The 22423-nt window shown below is 55.2% G+C and overlaps 1 protein-coding gene across 1 annotated transcript in view; it reads right to left on the bottom strand.

The window, feature by feature from the left end:
* Positions 1 to 17256, bottom strand: part of SRRM4 (serine/arginine repetitive matrix 4) — a 47831-nt gene extending 30575 nt beyond the window's left edge. The window contains exon 1 of the mRNA XM_054173293.1: positions 17049 to 17256. Within this exon, the coding sequence (XP_054029268.1) occupies positions 17049 to 17179 (131 nt within the window). The 5' untranslated portion in view covers positions 17180 to 17256. The remainder of the gene's footprint in view (positions 1 to 17048) is intronic.
* Positions 17257 to 22423: the final 5167 nt, after the last annotated feature.

Genomic DNA, 22423 nt, shown 5'->3' with positions numbered 1-22423 from the left:
GCTGCAGACCTGCTTTTTCCATCTGCTTTGCAAGCAGCAGTGTAAGCAGACCAAGCCTGGGTTTTTTAAATCTTTTTATCATTTACTTCACTTTGCACTCACAGCTGGGCTGGGTACTGGGGGGCTGGGTACTGGGGTGCTGGGTGCACTCAGCTGCATGCATAAGCACTTTGGAGGCCCCTGAGCACTGACTGCACTGCCAGCCTTGCACTGACTGCATTTCCAAGCTCAGGGCTTGGTGCCTGGGAAAGCCAATGAAGAAACTTTACTGCATTGCCCTTTTCAGCCCTGCCTGGCTCCATGTTTCCATCATCTCCACAGCCCCTGGTGTAAAGGTAGGAGAGCCTTCAGCCAACCAGAGCCCCACAAAGGAAAAAGGTTAAAGCATCTCTGATGAGCCTATTAGTCGTGAATGTTTCGGTGGCATTAAAATGATGATGGATGCCTTGCCTGGGGACGGGGAACATCAGCCTGTTGAAGGTCTCTGTGGCAAGCACACAGCCACGAGGGGATGTGGGAAAAACTCCTGTGTCTGTGTCTGTTTGCACCAGGGATGCTCTGTCTGCTGCTCCTGAGTAACATGCACAAAGTGCATGGGTGTGTGATTGCACATCTCCTCACTCCTTCCCTTCCCTCACCCAGAGGTTTTGTCTGGGCAGGAGGGAGCAGCTGGTGGGTTTGACAAGTGGTCCCTGCTCTCATGCATCCCCACAGCTCCCTGCCAAGACCACATCTGAAATGCTTCTGCCCTGGGCTCTCGGCCCTGCTGAGGATGAGCTGAGCTTCTCGTGGCTCTTCTAAAATCCACCACTTTGGGCTGAGAAGCCTTTAGGCACTGGCAAAAAAACCATCCTTTTCTTTTCTCTCTTGCTCTCTGGCTTTGCACATCTGATTGAAAAGGAAAATGGTCAAACAGTTCCTTTGTCCCAGGAGAGGGAGGAGGCAGAAGGGAAGGTTGTAAAGACATTTCCAAGCAAAAACTCCTGCAGATGTGTTTACGTAAAAGCTCTTTGAAATATGCACTAAAAATACCTCTTCAAAATTAGGAGAGGGGGGGAAATTGTGAAGTGCTTCTCGCAAACACACACACACACACACACAACCAGCCCGTGGCAGGTTCTTTTCCCACCTCATTCAAGCTGTTATTATTAGTGCAGGAGGAGCCCTGCAGTTTGTTATTGAAAATTATAATAGCAAATCACCGAGATATTTTCCCTGATTACACAGACTCCAAGCCAGTTCAATCCTAATCTTCTCCCTGCTATTTTCTGTGCCTCAGCAGAGGTGCCAGCTGCAGAGGAGCCCCTGGTTTTCTTCAGGCACTTTAAACACAGAAGGGAAATGCAATTCTCTAATATACATATTTATTTATATATATATTTCCCCCCTCCCCAAATCCATTTTTGCCAGCCTCCCCATCCTGCTCCTGGGAACCCTGCGTCCTGCTGCAAGCCTGTGTGTGGCAGGCGGCTGCTTTAGCTTCTTGGCCTCCAGGAAGGTTTAGTGACCGCTCTCAGTGCGTCCCGGGCCAAAAAAGCAGCTTGGCTCTTTATTTTCCAGCAGCTGATTTGCTATGCATGGCTGAATCAGAACAGAGGAGCTTCCCTGCTGGAAGAGGCCCCAGTAGCCGTGCAGGGCTGGTGCCAGATGCTTTGGGGGACACTGTGTGGTCGCAGCCCATGGGAGGACTCCGTCCCGGGCACCAGCTGGCAATGGCAGCAGCTTCCACTGCACAGCACGGGATAGATGGTTCTGGCCAAGCTTAAAACTCCATGGGGGAAAGCAAGGCTCCCGTGGACCATCTTTCTTAGGTAGGGTCAGGCCTGAAGGTGAACATAGCTTCTCCCTGCTCCCCACAGCTGGGTCTCCTTTATTTAGTTTTTTTTTAAGAATAGAATTAACCAGGTTGGAAAAGACCTTTGAGATCATCGAGTCCAACCTATCACCCAACACCATCTGATCAACTAACCCATGGCACCAAGTGCCCCATTCAGGCTCTTCCTAAACACCTCCAGGGATGGTGACTCCACCACCTCCCTGGGCAGCCCATTCCAATGGCCAGTCACTCTTTCTGGGAAGAACTTCTCCCTAACATCCAGCCTAAGGGACACCAGGACCCCTGCCCCCCTTCCTTCCTGAGCACCTGGCTGCCATGCAGGGCTTGGCGTCACCTTCCCTCGCTGCCAGCAATCCAGGATGGCTCTGCCAACCTCCTGCCCGTGACAGCAGAGAGAAGCCCGAGGAGCATGGCACACGGTCGGCTCGTTTCTAAAGCGAACCTGGACGGCTGCCTCATCTCAAGCGGCTCCTGCAGCATCTTGTGCCTCCCACGCTGCCGGCTCCGAGCTCCCCGTGGTGCTTCGTGCCCGGCAGCACCTGCACGCTGCCGGGCCCGGCTTGCTCTCAGGGGGACAATCCTGCTCCTTTCCTATACTCAAATCCTCTCTCTTAAACAAACACCCTGCAGTTCCCATGCCTGTAAAGGAGCCAGTTTTCTCCTCAGTCAGGGAATGGGAAAGGAGGAGACTTGGCTGTTTCCAGTGCCTGTGAATGCAGCCAGAAGTGTTGACACTGCCGTACTGCACCATGGCACATCCATCCTGCACATCCTTGATCCATGTTCTAGGGGACTCTAGGCTTCTGAGTGACCCCAGAATGGCAGGGGCTGGCCTGAGGAGGGACTGGGGCCAAAAGCTTATGCTAAACCCTTGCCACAGCCCAGCTGGCCACTCCATCCTTGCCATCATCCCCCACCAGCCTGGAGAAGCCATGGGGGCAAACACTCCCTGGTGAAGGAGGCAGAGCTGGGGGCCATGCATGGGGGCAAACCTAAGCAGCCCTTGTAGAGCTTATGATTAGGAAAAGGCTGGAGCTGAGCTCAATTTCTAATTAACCACTCATCCACAAGCAGTGCAGGGGAAAACATAGCTTGGCAAAGGGCAGGACCATGGGCTGGGAGGGAGCCCAGTGCCTGTTGCTGGCTACTTCCCAATACAACGCTGGGAGCTCGAAGCCAGGAGCACCAGGAGATGATACTTAACATTTTAGAAGGGTTTCAACAACAACAACAATAATAATTAATTAATAAAAACTGAAGGATGTCCCAGAAAAGAAATGCTTTGCTGCTCTCTGCAGTGTTGTGTGGCTGGAGAGCACCTTCATGACCAATCTGCTGCACGGTGCCAACCCCCCCCAAGCCCCAGAGAATGCCTCCCCTGTGCCACTACAGCAGGTTCAGGCCAAACCCCTGCAGAAGTGCTGGCTGCCATGGATGGGACTGTGCTGGCTCACTAGATTTCAGTCCCTCACACAGGTCAATCCAAGACCTTTGGAGATCCTCATGGCAGGCCTGGGCTCACTCTTCAATGAGGAAGACATCCTGTGTGCTGCCCAGTGATGGCAGGGCTGGGCCCTGGGATGCCACCTGCAGCGCTTGGTCATGATGGGTGCTTTCTGCCACGATCCTGGCTGCTCCCTTATCCAAAAGTCCATGCCAGTCAGCATGGCAAAAAGCAGCAAGACACTAACACAGCTCATTAAATTTTCATCAAACAGGGATTGTAAGCACACAGTTACCAGGAGCTCCTGGGAGCACCGGGAGATCACTTTAAAAATGAATTAATAATAAGGCACATTGGAGGCAGGGAGGAGAAGACGGCAGGAAAAGATCTGCTTGGAGCAGCAGTGCTCCCTTTGCTGCTCACATAAAGCTTCTTCCTCCTCTCCCTTCTTTTGTTACTTTTGAATTGCCACTGGAAGTGGAAGGGAAAACAGGTTGGGTATCCCACAACCAGACCTAGAGGGGGACTACAAGAAAGCTGGGGAGGGACTTTTTGCAAGGGCTTGTAATTATAGGATGAAAGGGAATGGATTGAAGCTTGAAGAGGGCAGATTTAGACTGGAGACTAGGAAGAATTTTTTTCCAGTGAGGGTGGTGAGACACTGGAACATGTTGCCCAGGGAGGTTTTGGATGCCCCCTCCCTGAAAGTGTTCAAGGCCAGGCTGGACAGGGCCTTGAGCAACCTGGTCTAGTGGAAGGCATCCCTGCCCATGGCAGTGGGGTTGGAACTAAACGACCTTTAAAGGTGATCTTTAAGGTCCCTTACAATCCAAAGCATTCTATGAATCTATGAGAACCACAACCTCTTTATACAGCTACCTCCTTCCAGCAGAACTTCCCTGGGAATGACTCTGGTTGATGGGGAAAGCATGGAGAAGACAGCCATTCAGGCTTGGGACAAGAACACAAGGACAAAGCCACCACACCCTGTTAATAAACAGGCATGCCTGCCTGCAGGTAATGAACAGCAATCCCAGGGGCTCAGCCTGAAATAGCTCTGGCAGTAAAAAATGCCCAACCCCCCAGGACAGACCTGTGGGCACATCTGAATGTGTGACCCCAACCTAGGCGTCCAGGGATATCATCCAAGCAGGTCAGCACTGGTGAAGCTCTGCCCCATGTGCAGCAGCCTGTGTGGTGTGCTTGGGACCTCTGGCAAAACAAAGATCTCTGGGGATCCTCCCATTTGAGACTTGTCTCCTGAATGACCATCCTGACACTATGCTGCACAGCCAAGGCCATGTGGAACCAGGAGTGATGATGTGAGGAGCAGATGTCCTCGTGCAGGATGTGTGGGCAGCAATTAGCTCCCATGAAGAGGAATTAAGAACAGATTTCTCCTTCTGGACAAGCAAGCCTACAATATTGCCAGTCCAGGAAGGAAGGTGGCAAGTGGGCTTCAATCCCCTGCTACATGCTGCTGGGGGCTTTTTATGGCCAGAAGGGCCCTTGCCTCCATGTGTTGCATCTCTTCTGATAGCTGAGCTGGGAAATGCCTGAATTCCAGTTTCATGGGTGGGAGGTTTTGTTTGACTCTAATCCTCCTTCCCATAACACCCTTTGGTTCCATGGGAAACACTTTGGTGGTCTCATCACCTGTCCAGGAAGGACTGGTGAGGGGGGTTTAAGTCAGGGAGAATTTCTGGGAAGGAAGACAGGGCTTTTTCTCCTTTCACTATGCTCCACTGCTTCCAAGCTGTAGACTGGCTCTTAGGAAGAAATTTTTTACAGTAAGGGTGGTGAAACACTGGAACAGGTTCCCCAGGGAGGCTGTGGGTGCCCCCTCCCTGGAGGTGTTCAAGGCCAGGCTGGATAAGACCTTGAGCAACCCGGTCTAGTGGAAGGTGTCCCTGCCCACGGGAGGGGGCAGGAACTAGATAATCCTGAAGGTCCCTTTTGACCCAAACCATTCTATGATTCCTACCACACAGTGGGCACTGAGGTGCTCAGTTTTGCAGCACCCAGGGCTGCTTAGAGCTCAAAGCCAGAAGGAAAACTCTCTGTGTCCAGGTCTTTTCCCCACACCATGCTGCGACCCTAAACATCATTTTCAATCATCCAGCTTACCGCTCCCTAGGGCAAAGGTTTGGAGACAGGTGAGTCCCAGGACTCCTGGGTCCCATGGCAGAGCTTGCCAGGAGAAGCTGGAAAGAGCCCTTTCACTTTTCAGCACCTCCCTCTTTAATTGGGTGCAGTGATCATTTTAGTGCTTGCTGGGCTGAACTAATGTTCATAAAATGCTCTGCGATCCTCAGCTGACAGCAACCTAGAGCAGCAGAGCCCTGGTGTTATCCACGTTTGGATAATCCAGAATTATTCATAAACAAAATCAAGATTATGCAAATATATTCATTAGTTCTCAGGATACCTCCAGGAAAATAGAGGAATTAGTCTTGTTAACAATTGTACATTATGTAAGTGCGTGTCTAAGCATGCACAGACCCGCACGCCGCCGCTGCTGCTGCTGGGGCACGTTCGCCTGCGACTCATCCTGGGATCTCGCAGCCCTGGAGAGCAAGAACTTGGCCTGTGCAAAGCAGACACCTCAGTTTTGAGATAACCTGATGCCTCATGGCAAGCAGAAGCACCTGCTGCAGACCTCTGCACCTTACCCCACAGATTCACAGCTTGCAGCGGGTTGGAAGGGACCAGCAAAGGTCAGCATGTCTAACCCCCCTGCAGTCAGCAGGGACACCTCCAACTAGATCAGGCTGCACAGGGTCACATCAAGTCTGACCTTGAATATCTTCAGGAATGAGGCCTCAGCCACATCCCTGGGCAACCTGTTCCAGTATTTTACCACTCCCATTATGGAGAACATCCTCCTGATGTCCAATCTAAATCTACCCTGCTCGTTTCAAACCATTGTCCCTCATCCTATCACTACAAGCCCTTCTAAACTGTCCCTCCCCAGCCTTCTTGCTGGTCCTCTTCAGATATTAGGATGTAGCTATAAGGTCTCCCTAGAGCTTTCTATTCTCCAGGCTGAACAATCCTAGCTCTCTCAGCCAGGGTCTTGTTGGCTGGTCTTCAGCTGAAACAGCAGAAACAAGACCCAGTGTTCCCTCTGTGCTCATCACAGACAGCCCAGACATGAAACCATCTCCTTATTCTAGCCAGAACAGCCTTCCCTGCCCAAATGAGGAGGTCTATGAGGAGAGGCTGAGGGAGCTGGGGTTGCTTAGCCTGGAGAAGAGGAGGCTCAGGGGAGACCTTCTTGCTCTCTGCAACTGCCTGAAGGGAGGCTGTAGCCAGGTGGGGGTTAGCCTCTTCTCCCAGGCAAGCAGCACCGGAACAAGAGGACACAGTCTCAAGCTGTGCCAGGGGAGGTTTAGGCTGGATGTTAGGAAGAAATTCTTCACAGAAACAGTGATTAGCCATTGGAATGTGCTGCCCAGGGAGGCGGTGGAGTCACCATCACTGGAGGTGTTTAGGAAGAGACTGGATGAGGCACTTGGGTTGATCAGATGGTGTTGGGTGATAGGTTGGACTCAATGATCTCAAAGGTCTTTTCCAACCTGCTTAATTCTATTCTATTCCATTCTATTCCATTCTCCATGCTGGGCCAGGAGGGTGTGGAGGTGGGGTCTGGACGAGGCTCCTTTTCTCCCTGCACAAGCCCTCACCCTGCTGTGGCTCATGGCCAGCTTGGCCCTCTGCAGCGCAACACCGCCCTCTACTCGGGGTGTGATGGGAAGGGGGAGATAAAGGTGTGCTGAAAGTACTGCCTGGTTTAATTAATGCCACATGCCTTTCACTCTATAGGTTGTGTGGATTGTTAATTATTTTTATAAAGAAAATAATTAGTCCCAATCAAGGCAGCAGCTCTCCAGAATTACAGCTCATTAACCGCTCTCACATTTTTCTGTTCTATAAAAAGTCATGTGGTGCTGATGAAAATTACAGGCCCTTGGAATCAGCATTAAATACAAATTCAGACAGTGTTACCATCCCATTACCATCAACTGCATCGACTCGGCCTCGGTAATTGCAGCTGGAGATGAAGTGCAGGGATTTCTGCTCCGTGCTCTCTCTGCAAACAAGCGCTCTGCCCATTAGTTTGCCGGAAACAACGGGACACCAAGACACAGCTTGGCTAAGCATGTCCCCAAGGAGATGGCAGTCAACAAGGAGGAAGGGGAAAGCAAGGCAGCTTTGCCAGGGATGAGAAGGGGAGGGCTGCCTGGGTTCTGTTCAGCTCCAGCTGGTGGTTGGGCTGCTCCTGCACGGAACAGGAGGACCATGCAAGCGTGGTACTGGTCTAAATCAGAAAGGTGAAGCAGCTAATGATGCGGCAAACGTGTCCTGTGATGGACAGGGGATGGAAAGAGCTGGGAAATGTTGAGGGGACAAGGAACAACCTTTAAGCAGTGGTATTATCCTCACAGGGTCTGGTGTAAACAAGGCATGGAGGGGTGCTCTTGTTGAGGATGCAGGAGCAAACCCCAGCGTGTCCCTCTGGACCATGCTGGCCCAGGGGCCAGCTCTATCGACCGCTGCAGAGGCCTCCCTCGCTCAAAGCCTAATTGAAAGGAATCAGGGCACGTTCCAGGGAGTTCAGGCAAATCGATACCGACGCGGTGGGGAGGGCGAGCGGGGGCAGCAGGGTGGCTGTGCCCCAGTGCTGGCTCTGCAGGCAGAGCTGAGGCTTTGCTGCCTGCTTTCCCACCATGGAAAGTCAAGGTGAGACCTGCTGTCCTCTGCCCCGCTCAGAACAAACCCAGCAGCAGCACAGGGTGAGGGCTGGCAGCGGCAGCCCGTGGCGAGGAGGGGGCAGGGGAGCCACGGGTCCTCAGGATCCTGCTTTTCACTTTCCATTAATCAGGGATGAATGTGCCTTCAGTGGCATTGGCAGCCCAGCAGAGCCAGCAGCCAGCTCTTTGGCCCATGAGCCTCCACTGCAAAATTAACCCACCCATCCCCTTGGCAGCTGCTCCCATGCCCTTGAGCATCTGAGCCTGCTCAGAGGGATGAGGATGGGAAAATCTGGGCTGTGGGTGGAAAGCTCGGGAGCCCCTGAGAGCAGTGCCTTCTGCCATGAGGCATTAAATAGTGGGAGGCAAACCTGGTGCTGGCACATGGTGCTGGTGTTGGACATCACAGCACCTTCAGGGACTCTCCAAAACATCCAAAAAAACCATTCCAAAAGATCTGAAGGGCCTTCTTGACCCGAGCTGGCTCTTAACCCACACATGGGAAACGTTTGGGAGAGCACAAGGACAGGTCCAAAACTGTGTCAATGACTTCTCCAGCCACCAGACAGAACGGGCAACAGAGTACCTGTGTCCAGAGATGCCCTGGGATCCTGGGGAAGATGCAGCCAACATATCCCATGTCCTGCAGAGCTCAGCCCTGCACAGGGCAGCCAGGCTCTGGAGACACAGGGCCAGGGGTCACCAGGAGGTCATGTCCATCCTTGATTAGGAGGCACAGGGCACAGCCAGGTCAATACTCCATGCACTCCACCATTCTCCAGTGTGTCAGGCTGTAGAATATCCCCAACTCAGTGATTAACCAGCAGCTCCCTTTGTTCCTTTGCCGGCAGTGCCCACCCAGACCCCAGTCCCTCTCCCCAGCACGCGTTTCTCATCTGCCTCTGCTCTCTGGCCCTGCACCATTGTCCTCCACCAGCTTGGCCAACGCCTGGCTGATGGGCAGACAAAGGCAGGGGCAGCTGCAGCAGGCAGATAACCATGGAGCCTGTCCCACGGCTGCAGGGCAGGGCAGCCAAAACACAGTCACCAGGATGCTTTGTTGCTCTGGGGTTTTTCTTCCTACATGTTCCTGAACTTGGAGGGGGTTTTGGCAAATAAAAGCTTCACCCCGTGGAAGAATCACTGCTGGACCAACTTGCCTGGCTTCTCCCCATCATAACAAACCTGCCCATGTGCTGATGGAAGCAGGGGTGCAGGAAGAGGGGGTTGGGGGAAAGGTTTGAAGAGGGCAAACAATTTATAGGGAACAGATTCCCAGGGTTAAACCACCAGCCTCAGGGGAAAATCATCCCAAAGCCCTAACTGCCTCCCAGACATGGCCATGCCCTCTCTGCCCAAGGAGGGCTGGTCCACTGCCTGCAGATGATGGAGCAGCAGGGAAGTTCTGTCTGCATACTGCTCTACATACGTGTTGTATGTGCACTGCTTTGGTGGGCACGGATTAATTCAGCAGATGGTCTTTAGCTGGGAAAGCTCTCTCTTAATGCAAAAATATTTCTCTTGCTGGGCAGTAACTAATTTCCTCATCCTGGCAGTAAGGTAGCTAACATCACAGCCTCCTACCTGGCTCTCTTCCAGTCACACCCCAACACACACGCTCCCAAGCACACCCGGGCATGAGATAAATTCAGTACAACCCATTGCCAAAGTGCTATCAAGTCCCACCAGGATGATGTGCTGCTGGAATTCGGTGCTAGTGGCAGAGAAAAGACATTTTCTCATCAGTCTGTGGGTTCCAGAGCATTTTCAGCTGCTAGCATGTGAGGTGGGAACCTGGCTCCCGAGGTGGGAGCATGAAGGTCTTTGCAGCTTGTACCGGCGAGGAAGTGGGGTGGAAGGAGAGAGACGAGCAACGCTTCCAGCAGAGGACCCTGCCCTCACTTTGCCAGCCTAGGCACGCAGGAGATGCCCTCCCCGGTGCTCCCACTCCTGCCTGTACCCTGCACAAGGCACCCAGTCAAGGCTGGGCAGCAGCAGCTTTCCTTAATGCCAATACATAAATTAAACACAAAGTGTTAAACAGGTCGCCAGCAAAGCAGTGAGCCCCAGTCTCTCTGCCTTCAGACTGCAGACCCATCTCAGACAGCCTGAAACTCCAAGAGAGTTTTTAAATAAAGATTTTTTTTTCCCCCACTTTGGGATTTTTCTCTTTTTTTGAAGCCCTTCCTGCAGTCCCCACTGCACTGGCAGGGGAAGCGCTCCCGCTGCTATTTTTAACCTCCCTGTGTTTGTCAGCGCTTTCGGCTCGAGTGCCTGCTGGAGAAGCCAGCTTTTTTGCAGCACCCAGCATCCCACAGAGGGTTCTGTGTCCTTTGCTAGGTGATGGTGGCACCAAAATGTGGGCCCTGTGCCTGGCCACGGTGCCAGAGGTGGTGGTCCAGACAGCTCATCCCCCCTGGCCTGTGCTAAACCTGTGACACACCGAAGCTCTGTTATGGATGCCGTGCTGCCGAGATCCACCGCTCCTGGCCGAGCTCAGGCATCACAACCTCTGCATCTTTGTACACCCCTATAAAGCCAGGAAGTGGGGCTAGGAAAACAAACTGGACCCTGGGGTTTGGTGTTTCTCCCTGCCCTATGCTAGGAATGCCAAAGGGCTCTGATCTGGGCATCCAACGCAGCCCTGTTTTTCAGCTGGGGGCATCACTGGGGATCAGGGCCAGACCAGGGACTGGGAGACACACGCAGGGCAGGGCAGAACTGTGGGTCACAGCAGACCTACACTCTCCTAGGAGAAAAGAGCACCAGGGGGCTTGAGTTTGACCAGGTCTTATGGAAAAGCCCCAGCACCACCTGCAGCCAAAACGTGGGTGGGATTTGCTGGCCTGGCCTGGGCTTTGCAATGATGAAGAGGCTTCAGTAGCTGCAGGGAGAAAAGGAGGGGGGGGGGGTGTGGAAAGGATGGTCATGCATGAAATGATTTCATTTCAGTGATGTGGGGTTTGCATTTGATAAATTCATCTCAGAGAAAAGTGTATATACAGAAAGGTCCAGCTGCCAGACATAGAGACGTGGGAAGGAGTAGGAATGTGGCTGAGCAGACAAGGGTTCAGCTCCAGCTGCCTCTGGAAGGAGAAATGGCCCAAGCCTGAGGACCCCAGGGGAGGATGAGGACCTCCAAGTCAGCAAGAGTAGGGGCTGCAAAGCCCCCTTCTGGGGACAAACCACAGCAAGACGGACTGCTCTGGACAGTGGAGGCAGGACGGTGACATCAAGCAGACAAGAGCAGCCTCAGGATCCACTCTTGGGCAGAAGCCGCTTAGCAATCCCTGGCATCAGGATCATCGCTGCTATTTATTATTTAGGGCCTCACAGCCCTAAATATTTATTAGCTAGATATCAAGGGAGGGCTGTGAACCTGTGCACAGGGTTTAAGAGCCCTGCTCTCCTACCTCTCTGGGAACAGGAGATGAACAGGGAGGGATCAGCAGGGACAGGGGCTGGCCAGAGCCAGTGCTGCCACAAGACATCTGCCAGCTCACCCTGAACTGGGCAGGGATGGGTCCCAGCTCCATGAGACCCTAAACTGCCACATTTCACCCTGACATGTAGCTCCACACTTCAGTCTCTCAAGTACTGGGATGAGCACTGCAGGGAGGGGACCCCATAGCCAGTGCAGATGCTGTGAACCCTCACTTCAAAGGAGGGCCAGGTTGTGTCCATGTTCTTGCTGGAGCTACAGGGCCAGATCTGGGCCCCGAGCAGAGCACCCAAACTTTTACAGGTCAGAAACAGCCCATCCTCCAAATCACCACATTTCCATCCACCCTTCTGGTTTCCAGTTCCTGCAGAGCTGCTCTGGGGACAACTCAGCCTCACATCTGCTTTTAGGTGAAGGTAACAAAAGCTCTCATGGCCACAGCAGGTGCACAGCAGGGAGAGGAGTACTCAAAGTCTCTAAGAAGAGCACTTTGTCTAAATCCTTAGGTGCCTCTCATGCTGATGCATGTCAGCTGGTTAAGGCACCCATGGATACTGAGCCTGCCTGTGCCACACATATGCTCACTGCATCCCACTCAGCCCTGGTAGGAAGCTCCTTCTCCCTGACACACTGGCAGGGCCACCACTTTGGGGACAGAGGTGTCCCCACCGCTGGAGAGACCAGCAAGGACACAGTCACCAGCACCGATCCAGCGGAGAGACAGATGGACGGGTCGGGGTGGGGGAGGAGGAGGATGAAGGCTCTGCAGACAGCGGGGAGGGGGTCTCGCAGGCATCCCCGGCTCTGTCCCTCGCTCAGCTTCCGAGCTGCCTAATTAGCTCTCCCTGCTCCGCCGTCCAGCTGGAGCCCGAGGGCAGGGGCAGACAAAAGCTTCCCTATTGACAGCCCCTCCGAGGAAGGGGCTTTTCTTCTTTCCCTCTACTTTTCTTTTCAGACCCCTCTCCCCCCGCCTGGGCCGGGGCCATGGGCTCATTAGCGCCGGGCTGGTCGGGATCGGAGGGAGCAGATGGCAGCCAGGCTGCTGGCGAGGCCGGGCTTGCCGCCGCCTCTCCCCGCAGAGCAGATGCCCCGACAAGGGGGGAGATTAACGGGGGCGGGGGCCATGGGCACGGCGGGGCCTCCAGTGGGGGCTTCCTCCCCAGCAGCACACTCTGATGCCAAGGAGGCTACCAGCCCGCTGGGAAAGAATTGGCTGTGGGGATACCAAAATGTGGCTGGGAAGGTAGAGATGGGATGGGAGAGAACTGGTCCCCAGCTCACCCTAAGTCCCCGTTAGGGCCCCCCTGCTAGGACCAAAGCACTGCAAAGGCCATGAGGGAATTACAGCCACCTTCTGCCCTCACTGGGGGTACTGTGACCCCCTGGCACCGCAGTGCCACAGATGCTCCTGCCCAGTCCCAGCACAGTCACCTTCATCCCAGCAGCTGCAGCAGCGGTGCCCAAACCTGTCTCCAAGATCACTTGTGGTGGCAAACCAGACAGCAAAAGAGGGCTTAATCCCACTTCAGCAGCACCCCCTCCCCCCCTCCACACTCAGTGCCTCCCGGGGGATTGAGGGTTAAAGCGCAAATCCCCTGCTCTGCCCCGGTGTGACCCACTTAGACCATCTGGCAGGGAGGGATGCAGGAGCCTCCTTTCTCCGGGTGCTGCCGGTGCTCACCCAGCATCACCAGCTGCCCCAGGAGCTGATGCTGGCACCTGCAGCCCTCAGCCTGGCCAGTGCCCTCAATTTTTGTGTAGAAGTGGTTTTCAGATGAGTTTGGGGGGACTGGGATGGGGCAGTCCCTGCCACACCACCGTGGCTTGTATGGGAGCAGGAAGCCCAAACACCTCCAAAAAGCATCCACAAGCTCCTGGACTGCCACCAGCTCCAGTTCCCAGAGGGACCTTGGAGCATCTCCTGGCCTGGCTGTCCCTGGCAGCTGCAGGATCCCCAGCAGAGTGATGCTGATGAAGTCTGCAGCAGCACTGGGAGAAGTCAGTCCATGGAGTATGAAGGGGCTCCCAGCTACTACAACACCATGGCTGAGGTCATAGTCAGGGAAAGAGACACAGGCAGAGGCACAGCCAGGAGGGAGGAAAAACGATCCTGGCTGTGAGACTGCAGGTACAGCATGGCAGTGATAGCTGTCCCCAAAGCCTGGGCAGAGACAGGTGGCATCTTATTATGGGAGGCTTAAAGAGTGTTTTCAGCTCACAAGAGCTGAAGCCTTTTGCAGCTGTTGTCAGGTGGGGGGTGCAACATCCTTATGGAGCAATAGGAGGGAGCAGGGACACCCTGGCTCAGCAGAGTGGCTTGGGGCAGGGTAGGAAGGTTTCTGCCCCCATTCCTCCCCAGCCAGCTGGGCACACAAACCCCTCTAATCCCATCCTGGGATTTTGCTTGCACTGGAGCAACCTCCCTGCCAAGGCAAGTGTGGGGACAGTCCCAGCTCTGCCCAGTCCCCCCCATACTACTGAGTCCCTCAACTCCAGCTGCAGGAGCACTGCCGCTGCCTGCGTGGCAAAACCCTGCTGGGCCTGGCATGGGGAGAGGTCAATTGGAAAAGCCCCTTTCCCCAGCACTTCATTTTTCCCCTTCACACTGCAAACTGGTCAATAATCCATTTACTTTGGTAGATCCCTGCTCTGGGCATGAAGCCCTGTTGGGGGCTGGAGTACATGCCCCCCCAGCAGGACCAGGAGGGAAGAGATTAATGTATTCTTTTGTTCCAGGATGAACCTTGGGTTTAGCAGAGCTTTAACCCTACAAACCTCCCAAAGAGCTTGAAAGCAATTTATATGGAAGAGGCATTATCTCTGGGATCAGCAGCAAGGCAGCAGCAAAGACTGGGGCACAGGCCAGAACCAGCTGGAAGAGGGTAAAAAGGAAAATAACCTTCTGCCCTGGAAATGCCACAAGGATTGAGCCCTTAGCCATGCTCAGGGCACCCTGGGGGAATGGGTCTAGGCTTTGCCCACTGGGGGGGATTCCCAGCTGGTCCCCATGCTACAGGTGAACCCCTTCAGATCCCACGAGGGCGCACACTTAGCCAGCAAAACAGAGAGCCAGATAATCTTAATTCCTCATTTGGCTAACTGGCCTCCCTGTCTTCTCTCTCTGGTGCACTCTGCTCACCGGCACTGCAGTCATTTGCTCTTAAATTAGCCGGGAGCATCGTCAGGGAAGGAAGGCCAATCCCAGCAGTGGCACAGGGAAACCTTCGGGAAAAACAAACCCAGCGTGGAGCCGGGTGAGGAGACGGCTGCAAGTGGAGCTGCTGCCAGCCTCGGGGCTCTGCTCTCCACAGAAGGGGAGCAGGAGCCTGGCTCTGGCTCCTGCTGGGCTACAAACATGCTGCTGTCTCAGGGTGCTAGGGACGTTGCTGTGTATCCTGATAGGGACCCTCTGCAAGGCCCCTGGGAATGTGCCATCTGGCATCCCATAGGCACAATCCTGCCCAGAGACAGCAGCCATAAGCTCCTTGCAGAGCCCTGCATGATGCCAGCCAACAGGCAGCCCTGATAAGACAGGCTGGGGACCAGAGTCTCTCAGCTCCCCCAGCCTTAGGCTTCAACCTCTCCCCAAGCAGCAAAGCCACTCTGTGGCATAGGGGCAGGGGGTGCCCCCACTTGACATCTCAAGTGAGGGCAGTGGCACAGATGGCTGCACCACAGGGAATGCTCCCCTGGGCTCAGCTAGTGGCACACACTGAGAGGAGACAAAAGAAGCTGGGCTGCACCAACACCAGGACTTGGTGGCATCACAGGCAGCTGCTCAGAGCACACCACAGCTCAGGGACCCTGTCACGGAGGATCTGGTGGTGCCAAGGTGCAAAACGGGGCAAAGCCAAGCTGGCAGGACAGCTGTGTGCTGAGAGCTCCCAACCCCTGCACAGGCAGTTCCCCTCTTGCAGGAGCTGGCACATGCATTCCTTAACTTTTTGGTGGAGCTGCAAACACCCTGAGCTGCAGTGCCCAGCCCGGCTGGGATGCCCACAGCAATCCTAGCTGCTGCTCAGAGCTGTGCATTCCTCCTGTTAGTTGGGCTTGCTGCATTTCCTCAGCAACTTAATTTGCTGCTGAATTACATCGCCAGTTGAGAGATATTTAAGCAGCTTAGCTTGCTCAGGTACATTCGGAGAGGAGAACATGAGAGCCAGCATCCAGCCTGCTGACAGCCCCTTCAGGTGCCAACCACAGCCCGACACAAAAGAGGAGAAAGACGTGGGGGTCCCTCTGCCCTGTGAAGGCTGAAGCCCTGCAAACTGCCTGTGGAAGTGGGATTTGCTCTTCTCCTTTGGAAGCCTAAGTTGTGCCTTCCCAAATCTCCTACCCTGATTAATGGCCATCAGAGAGACTGGAAAAATTCACTCTATGGCAGCTGGGCTGCAGGGACAGAAGCAACCCCGACATTGCACATGGAGCAGGACCCTCATCCCCATCACTGCTGTGGCTCACAGCCTTCACTGGCACAGAAGGCATCCAAACCAGTGAGCTCCCTGCTCTTTAGTACAGGCTGAGCCCCTGACACCCAGCCCACTGCAGACTGAGCCCCTCTACAGACCCATCACCTTCATGAAACTTTGGGTTATTCCCTGCACTGGCTGGGGAGCAGCAGCAGTGGAAATAAAGAGCCAAGAGAGAAGATAACCAGCAAAAGCCTCCTTTCCTTGTAAAAACAGTGCAAGGAGGATATTTTTAACCAGTGTTGAGGAAGCAAAATCAAAGTGATCTAAATAAGAGAGCGTGGTGTTGTGAGGAAGCCACACAGCTCCTTGCCCGTGTGGCAGCCCAGCTGAGCAGCTCAGTGGCTACAAGCAGCCCCCTCAGCTTGTTTCATGGGGTTTGACCATTGCCTCTGGCAAACATGGGGGGCACCAGCCGCCCTGGGAGTTGGAAAGACAGGGCAGGCAGGGACCAAACATGCAAAGCTGAGACGCCTTGACTTTGGAACCTGGGGGGACCCATCCTGGAGCTGCCCCAGTTCACACTGTGTGCAGGTTCCTTGGGCAGCTGCAGCCCAAGAAACGTCCTTGGGGTGCATCAGCCTCCTCTCTACGCCAAGAAAGAGTTCAGTGTGATGAAGGCTGTTCCCCTCCCTGGGCATCACCTTGCTATCGTTCCTAGTAATGAAGTTAGTCTGAGACAAGCCAACCAGTAGGACACGTGCCTCAAGGGTCTGCATGGCAGGGATGGATGTGGCCACACTTTCTGGCTGATGACCCTCACCACTGCCCCTCCCTCCACAGCCAAACCAGAAATTTCCAGGCCCCCACCTGCTCCCCAGAGGAGGCAGTCATCTCCTGGGTTCCAAGCACCACCAAGCCAAAGCTTCACAAGCCTGCTCCCATCTAGAGCCCAGGCAGCCAACATCCCCCTGCCCCAGGCACGGAGGGAGATCTCCAGGTCGTCCAGCTGCCAACTGGGGGTGGGGAGGAGGAGATACTCCAGACCCTCCAAATGGGGGGATGGGGGGGTGTACTAACTGGGAGTGTGGAGAAGGGTTAGGGTGTCCAGAGGTAGGAAGGAGGCTATCTCTGAGCGCCTCCGTGCCCTGGCAGCTCTTACCTGGGCATCGGCTTGCGGGCCGTGATGCTGGCCACGATGATGCTCTCGGGTCGCGGCGTGGCCACGGCTTTGAAGGTGCCTCTCCAGAACTTTTCGAAGAGCTGCTTCTCGCCTTGCTGCACGCTGGCCATGGTCCTCCCGGGCCCCAGCCCCGCCGCTCTCCGCGGTGCTGAGCTCTACATCCCCGCACGGCCCCGCTCCCACCCGGCCTGGCTAGGCTAGGCTCGGCCCGGCCCGGCCCGGCCCGGTTCTGTTCGGTTCGGTGCCGGGAGCTGCCCCGACACTGCCCCGGCGAGCGGGAGATTTGCGGCCCAAGCCGCCCCCGCCTCCCGTTTTGTGCCGGCGAGGCGGAGAGAGGGGCCGGGCCCCGCCGCCGTCCCCTCCCCGGCACCGCCTCCCGCAGCTGCTGCGCCCGGAGCCGCGGGGAGCCCAGCACGGCACGGCCCGGGAGTGCGATGAGCCTGGTTCCTCTCTATAGACGGGAAAGGGGAAGCAGCTCCCTCCTGGGCTAGATTCACTCTCCTCCCTGCGAGCTGCCTCACTGAGCGCCCTGAACCAGGGGACTTGGGGGGCTCCCAGGCAGGTCTTCCTACTCTCGCTGACAGACCCAGGACCTTCCTTGCTCCATCCCCATCGTTATCACCCCCAGCTGAGGAACCACTCCCAGCTTGATGCTTGATCATGGACGCCCCTACAACTCACCCTTTGTGGGAACCAAACCCTCCAAGGCAAAGCACCACAAGTCCCTGTCCCCCGGTATAAGTTACCAGTAGCCTTTGTGTTTGCCCACTCCCAACTATTAACGAGACAGTTGGAGGACAGAGAAAAGAGGGAGAGCCTCAGATGGCTGAGGGAGAAAGCAGCAGGAGGTCAGGGAGTCCTTTCAGTAACTGCCCTACAACGAGAGCAGTACAAGAAGGACATTGTAGAGATCTCCCTTATTTTCCCCCTCCCATCCCTTCCATTTAACAGGCACTGATGGAGGGGCAGGGATGGGGCTGAGTAGCAGCAGGCTGGGGAACCCTGCAGTGAGGTCCCAGCCAGCTCAGTATTTAAGCCTCTGGGGCCAGGCACATGGGGAGGGGAAGGGCTGGTGCAGCACAAGTGCAGCGGTGCAATTTCTCTGCACCTCGGCACTGAGCACAACAGAAACATCGCTAGGAGAAAATGCTTCTTCTACCAGATGCTTTGAAGCACAAGTGAAAGCCGGTGACCTTGGATGAATGAGACTCTCTCTGTTGTGCCTTGGAAACCCACACAACACGTTTATGTAAGTGACGGGGGGGGGGAACAATGGAGTCGGGAACAATAGGTGGTGGCGGAGGCAGAGAAAGAACGCAGCGCGGAGCAAGGGAACCACTTTCCCCGAGATGAACACAAAACGAGCGGAAGGCTTGTTCTGACAGCGGGCTCTGTCCTGCTCTGACCCTTTTTGCTCTCTGCTCCTAGCGCCAGGGCCCTGCCCCGCTGACTCCCGCGGCCGGGCGGCTCCGCGCCGTGTCCCCGGGCCGGGGGCGGCGAGGCCGGGGCCCCCGCGGCACGTGCCGGCCGGCAGCTGCAGGCTTTGTGCTGCAGGGCCCCGGCGGCTGGAGACGGATGCTGGGGGAGTGCCGGCAGTGGGAGCGGGCACGGATCCAAACAGCCTTTATAGAGACGCAGGCAGCTCTGCCAGACGTTGCCTGAAACGCCTCGCTGGGAAGGGTGACATTCACGCAAGGCCCAGAGATGCTCGCTGGGAGGCTGCTCCCCCCGCGAACCCCACCCCTACCCCTCCCCCAGAGGCTGGCTAGGAGCTGCAGCTCTGCTCTGGGGCACATCACACATGCCATGGGCAGGAAAGATGTGGGAGCAGGGACCTTCCAGGGACTGCCACAGCCAGTAAATGGTGGGGCATAGCAGGAGTTGGGGAAAGGGCTGGAGAGGTCTAGAGCAGCCACACTGCAAAAGTCTGGCTGGGGAAGGGCACAGGCAACAGCCCGGCAGACACAGCAGGCACCTCCCAGTCCTGAGACAGCCACCCACTAGCAGCAAAGGGTGCTGCTAAGTGCCCTGTTACCCTTCTCCCGCGGCTGGGCAGGGACAGGTACTTACGATCCAAGCAGATCCAAGCCTGGGTTTCCTCTTGTCCTCCCAGCCATTCCCATAACGCACAGCCTGTTCCTTAGGAGCCCATTTCCCTCCGGAGCACATGAAACTCGTCAAAGAGAGATCAGGAATCAGCACATGTGTCCTTGTTCTGATCTGTTTTGTTGCTGAATGACCCAAATGCAGCGTGGGGGTCAGGCAGGAGCCCTACAGCCAGGTCAGCCCCAGCCTTCTAATTGCAGCTCGTTAACCGAACACTCTGCAAGGCATCAGCCTCTGGATCCCCCTGGGCTTTGCAGGATGAGTCCAACCACCTCCAGCTGCAACCAGGCTCCTTGTTCTACCCCAGGGCATTTCACTCCAGCAATCCTGCAACAACTCTAAATGCCCTAACATTAACTACCAAATAACAGGAATAATAAATGTTTGCACTATTAAATTAGCAGCACGGGTGGTGTGTGGGCAGGAGGAAGGCTGTGATCATTACTACAAGAACCCTCTCTCCTGGCATACCTTGTGGAGACATCAGTGAGCCAATTAAGCAATTGGCTCAGTTAACAGAGGCTCCTAGGAATAGACCTCCCTCCTATAGAATAGCTGTGCTGTAACAAATTGTCTCATAAATAAGGGCTCTGAAAAAGCATCACCAGACACCCTGGAAAGGCTCTAGATCATCTGCAGGAATAATACCTGACATTTCCAGTGCAGCTCTTAGCCCAGGGCATCACCCACCCAAACCCAGGCTGGTGCCCCTGCCAGCAGATGGGGGGAAAGGTGCCATGGGGCACAGGCAGCCCCTCCTTGCCCTGAGCCTTCAGGGTGGTCAAGGACATACTCTGGGACCAGCACCTCCCAGAGCCCTCACAGATACTGCCCATGCCCTGTGAGACTGCTGCCTGCCAGCAGCATCCAGCTGTGGTTATTTGCCCTGTGGGCACTGCAAAAAACGCCACCCTGGGTTATTCAGAGCCCCAGTGATAACATGGGGCTCTGCCAGGTTTGGATGTTTGGATCCAAAGGGGGGCAATAAACTGTAGCAGAGACAATTGGGAGACTGGGACTTGGAGGACAGCTGCAGGATTTCCTCCAAATAAATGAAAATGACACAAAGGATTGAGCCTGGGCTTTCCCCATCCTGCATGGAGGGCTGCAAACAAGACTCTTCCCCAAGGCTCCCAGTGCCCACTGCACCCATCTCCACAGCCCTGTAACTGCCTGCACCTCATAGTTAAACACCCAGAACCCCAGAGAGGGGGTCACAGAGCCCTCCTGGGCCCCCAAAACCTTCTGAATCTGCCCCGAAGAGCCCTCCTGGGGGCCCAAAACCCTCCAAGGAAACCCAAACCCAGGCTCAGAGGAAGGTGGAGATGGATGGATGCTCAGCAGCCCCAGCTCTGCCTTCCCCATATCTAAAGGGCCCAAATCTCCCTGTTGGCAGGGTTCAGATTTGGGGGTGAAAAGGAGAAGAGAGCAGCCCCTGCTCTGGGTGAGCACCACTGTGGGCATTCAGCTGCTGTCAGGGAGGACAAGCTCTGGGGCTGAGGGATGAAGCGATCAGCAGGGTGAAGCTCTGTATGCTCAAGCAGTACCCAGGGGGAGGGAAAGGAGAAAATGTGTTTAACTAGGATTAAATTTTAATCTGTTCCCCCTAGCAGAGAGATGAAAGCTTGGCTTGTCCTGGAGCTGCACAAATATTCTTTTCTATAGCTGTTGAATTGTATTTTTTTATTATTATTATTATTATTTAGGTTGTACCCAGCAGGAAGAACCAGAGCCTGGTTTTGCCCAAACCTCCCTGTTCCCACCTCCAGCCAGCATTGGTGTGGTGCTGCTCCACCCATTCCCCAGCCACACAGGTTTGCTGTAAATGCAGAAAATCAATAATTATCTTTGGAAGCATTCATTATCACTCAAGAGTCAACAAACAAAGCCTGTGAGTGCCCTCTACTCATGGCACTTCAGAATCACCTACCAATTATTCCCTTGACTAAGCCAGCCCTGCCTGGCAGGAGGGGGATTCTCCACCACATGCTGCAATGCTGCTGCCTCCTGCACTGTCTTCCTGCTTTGCCCAGGCAGGAGGAAGGGCTCCTTGCTTAAAATAACACCTGCTGCCGAGATGTGAACCTGCAAAAGCAATGCTCACCTCTCCTTCAGATGTCATGGTAGATGCAGATGGATGCTGAGTGGGGTGGAGGGGTTGGGAGATCCTCAGTGGGGTTTGATCCAAGCTGTTTTTTCCCCAAGAAAGGCAGAGTGGAGTGGGCTGTGGGGCAAGGGAGCAGCAACAGCCATGGGACAACGTGCAGCACTGCATGCTGAGCTGGGGACAGCCCTTGGAGGGTGGGGGGCAGCTGAGCAGCCCCACACCACTGTGGAGCAGCTTTACCTTGGTAAATGCATTCTGCAGAGTCAAACATTGCAAAAGGATGTTCTTCATATCTGGTTTATGACTCTTTTCCCCCCCTTGAAAGGCTCATGGCTGTCCTTGCAGCCTGTACAGCCCTGGGCAGAGCCCAGCACCTAGGGTCCCCTTTCCACCTGCCCCCATGACCAGGTACATCCAAGGATGAGGCACTTGCCAAAGGTCTCTTATTTTGTCCTTCGTTTCTCCATTCATGGAAGACCTGTTCTCACCCATGAGAGAGCTGGGAGCACCCACAGCCCTGGGGCAGCTGCAATGCACCCCCCAGGGCGCAGCACCTGCCCTGTCCCTTCCCTCCACCCTGCTCCCTGTGTCTCAGGGGACAACAAATAAGGGAGAGGCTGGGGAGCAGAGCTGCAGCCACGGGGCTGCGGGCACCGGGGTGCATCCCTTGCTGGCAAGGGCCATCCAGCAGGGCTGGCTCGAAAGCTTTGGGATGCTGGACCTGGAGAGAGGTGGCTGGTGCTGGGGGGATGAAGCTATGCTCCTTTGGTCTGAGCTGATAGAGGCTGAGAATGCTCATGTTCACCCCCCCTTCCCTACCCCCAGCGCTGGCTCCACCACTCCTGTGCAGGAAGGGAAGAAGAGAAATGTGGGCTTGGGGCATGAAAAACCTCATTGGGGGTGGGACCAGTGCAGGCTGCCACCCCTAGGATGCAGGACACCCCCAGTCAGGCCCCATCTGCCTTGCAACAGCCCCCAGGACAGCTATCCCTCATCTCCAGATGAACACCATGGACCTGCTGAGCCCCTGCATGCCCCTCCCCAGGGCTACCTGTGGCAGCAGGACCAGACCTCTCCAGGTTTCTGTGCCAGTCTCAGTGGAGGCAGCCGACTTCTCCAGCAGCAGCCCACACACCCACAC

Source organism: Dryobates pubescens, chromosome 25, assembly GCF_014839835.1.
Source record: "Dryobates pubescens isolate bDryPub1 chromosome 25, bDryPub1.pri, whole genome shotgun sequence".
Classification (NCBI taxonomy): Eukaryota; Metazoa; Chordata; class Aves; order Piciformes; family Picidae; genus Dryobates; species Dryobates pubescens.
Note: the sequence above shows the minus strand (reverse complement) of the source record. Positions and strands in the feature narration are given on the sequence as shown.